Below are 3,196 nucleotides of genomic sequence, written 5' to 3' on the forward strand. Positions count from 1 at the left end.
TATGGTAGTAGTTTGGCCTAGGTTTAATTGATTTTCAATATTGCTATTTGATATTAAATTGCCTATTTCCATGTGTTTCTATTATTGTGTTTTCATTTATGTGGCCAATAAATGAATATGTTTCGTGAAGTGTACATATTTCGAGAGAAGATTGTGCATTTTAGACCAAATGGTAGAAACCCTAGGTTTGTGTAGAGGATAGATATATACCTCTAACCCTAGGTAACACAATGAGCTATTTTCATAACAATTTAATGCTGTTGCTTGGTTGTAATCGACATAGAGATATAGTAGGTTAAACCAATCAGTTAGGGTTAATTTCACTCGAGAGAGGTAATTAGCTAAAATTAAAAAATCGGGTCTAACATCGTAAATGAGTAATTCGTTAATTGGCATGTGGAGAAATTAATCAGACGATGGTTAAGCGAAACCATGAATCCCAACCACGTTTTCCTCCAAAATTCCCAAGATTTCCATATTTTCTTAGTTTGTATGTTTTTTCCTTAGTTTCTAAAATCAACTCTTTATTGTCTGTTTGTTTATTTTCATTGTTAGAATTAAATTAATTAAAGTTGTGTAATTTAAAGTAAACATTTCTTGAGGAATTGACAATTTGGCCTTAAAAGGTCCACTTTATTACTTGAACGCGACCTGTGCACTTGCGGTAGTATTTTAGCGAACAAGTTTTTTGCGCCGTTGTTAGGGGTAGGGTGGTAGCAGATTTATACTTTTTTTTTTTTTAGTTTCATTATTTTAATTGTTAATATTTAGAAAAAATTTAAAGTACCATTACACCCTTTTTAATTTGGTCCAAATTGATCAAATTTTAGACTTTTCTAGTCAACTAATGGTCAAATGGAGGATTTTCATCCATTTGGACCCCATTTACATATTTTTGAAAAGTTTGAAACTATGGATGGCACAAAAATTAGGATAGGGTAAAGTCTGCATAAACGTGAAAGATTAAAGATCACTGCTACAAATTTTCTTTTCTTTAATTTTCAATCACATATTCTAAAATAAAATAATATTATATTCAAATTATAATTTTTTTCTTATTTTAAATCATACATTTTCTATTAAAATACTATTCCAAAATATATTTTGGCTAAAAAATGGGACTCTCAAACAAGCCTGAGAGGAACGTCGTGACTATAATTATTTGTGAGATGTGATGTGATGAGACAAAATTCGACATATGTCTGATTTATGATAGTTCAACAATAATTTATAAAGATATTTTGTTCAATTTACGTCATTTAAGTGGTAGTTCTTATAAATTTATAATCGAAAACGTATTTTTGTTGGCTTAAATATATCAATGTGACAAAATGTAATGCACAAAAAGTCGAATCATTAAAGAGTCCAATATGGTAATCTCTGTGAATTCAAATCTCGCTAAATATACTTGTCCATGTTCAATTTTTTCTGAAAGCTCAACCGAAAAACATAAAAGTGCTTGTATAATAAATTTTCATTATTGCCAAAAATGCTTAGAATAATTCTGCATATGGATTCATACTACAAATTTAATAAGTTGAGGACTTGTAGTGCAAATTTTTCCTTGAAACAAATTACAAACTAGTAGGAAAAAAATCAATATTCTTGTTCAATATCCACGTGTTCGTTTTAACGTACGCGTGGAGCGTAAGTTAACTTGGTGTTTCCTTAAAAAACAAGGGGCCTGGCCGAATCTACTTTCTGTTTCGCAGTATTCAGCCTCCCCTCCCACCGTTCAAAGTCAGCTTGAGAATTTTACTGTGGTGGGGAAGTTTTTCTGGACCAAAATTACACACAGTGAACGGTGAAAAGCGAGAGAAAAATGTGTTCATTGCTATGTTGTAAAGAGGAAAAAGAAGTTGGAAGGCATCAGGCTTCTGGGGAATGCCCTTACTGTGGAGGAAAAGTGGAAGCAGTTGATGTTGCAATTCAATGGAGATTTTGCTTTCTGCCCTTATGTTTCCCATTCAAGAGGAAGTATTTTTGTACTCTTTGTTCAAGGCGTTTGGTTCTGGATAATTATTAGAATTCGGATCACAGATCAGTTTCAGTATGCGGGTTGATGTTGAATCAAATGGGTACTTGGATCATTTGTATATATATTTGGTTTGGTTTAATTCTTGTTTCTTTTGTATTAGTGGAAGAAAACTGTTTGACGGGTTTATTTGATGAGAATTATGCAACAAATATCTCAAATTTTGTTGAAGAATTAGGCATTAAATATAAGCATTTATTTAGGGCCATTAGTGTTGCTTATATTATATTATAAAAATCAAAATAATATATAAAAGGAGAGAGCATATTCCTAACCTCCAGTAAATGAAAAATGCAACAAATGTCCCAAAATTAAATGAAAGCAAGAGTAAATGAAATGTGCACAATGACTACGTGAAGATTAGTCAAGGTTACTGTTAGGCAATTTTGTTGTCAAACGACCTTCCTGGGCGATGATGTAACCTCGGTTGTTTATTATCAATCGGCCTTGGCCTAATGATTGATTAGTACATCGACACAATTAACGAGACGACACAATCCATTTTGTTATGGACCGTTCGAAGTAACCTATTTTATAGTGTTGCTCACGGTTCTCGTACCATTCCTTGGAAGGCTATGTTATTATTGTTGAGGCCCAATTATTTGAGTCGAGCCTTTGATCCACCACTTAGCCCTAATTGTAACTTACCTTGTTTGGACAATACTCTTGGCATATATTCCTCTCAAACTCTCGGCCTCCATTTTAGAGTGAAAAACCCTCTTTGTGAGCTCCTCTCTCTCGGCCGTTTCTTCCCTCCCTCTCTGTGACTTTTGTGGTTGATATATTGTGGGTATTTTCTTGGCCTTCTTCTTCCCATATCCATAGCAACCGGACCTTGGTGGCACAAGGTGGTATTGGAGTTGTCTCAAGAAATGGTGTCGATGTTTTTGGAAAACTGAGCCAGGTTTTGCACTGCTTGGCTGTGGAATTCGATCCTACAGTCACTCTTGAGTATAAATCTTCGGGGGTAAGACAAAGTCATTGACTGGGTCATACGTCTAGACTGATAGTAGTCTATATAATTGGATTCAATCACAGCAGAAGTGTCCCGTCCGGGAAAAGGTTCCCACCTAGGTGGAATAGGCCTTCTATGTGTCGGGATAAATGCAGACACGTCTAATCTCATGGTGCTCATCGTTGCCAAATTTGCTGCATGCATGG

The 3,196-nt window shown here is 34.5% G+C and overlaps 1 protein-coding gene across 1 annotated transcript; it reads left to right on the forward strand.

Annotated features, from left to right (window-relative positions):
* Window positions 1–1,715: 1,715 nt before the first annotated feature.
* Window positions 1,716–2,083, forward strand: LOC111404946. The gene has a single exon (XM_023033668.1). It carries the CDS (start codon window positions 1,823–1,825, stop codon window positions 2,024–2,026), a length of 204 nt encoding a protein of 67 aa, XP_022889436.1. The 5' UTR covers window positions 1,716–1,822; the 3' UTR covers window positions 2,027–2,083.
* Window positions 2,084–3,196: the final 1,113 nt, after the last annotated feature.

The sequence above is a fragment of the Olea europaea genome, chromosome 11 (genome assembly GCF_002742605.1).
Source record: "Olea europaea var. sylvestris chromosome 11, O_europaea_v1, whole genome shotgun sequence".
In the NCBI taxonomy this organism is placed as follows: domain Eukaryota; kingdom Viridiplantae; phylum Streptophyta; class Magnoliopsida; order Lamiales; family Oleaceae; genus Olea; species Olea europaea.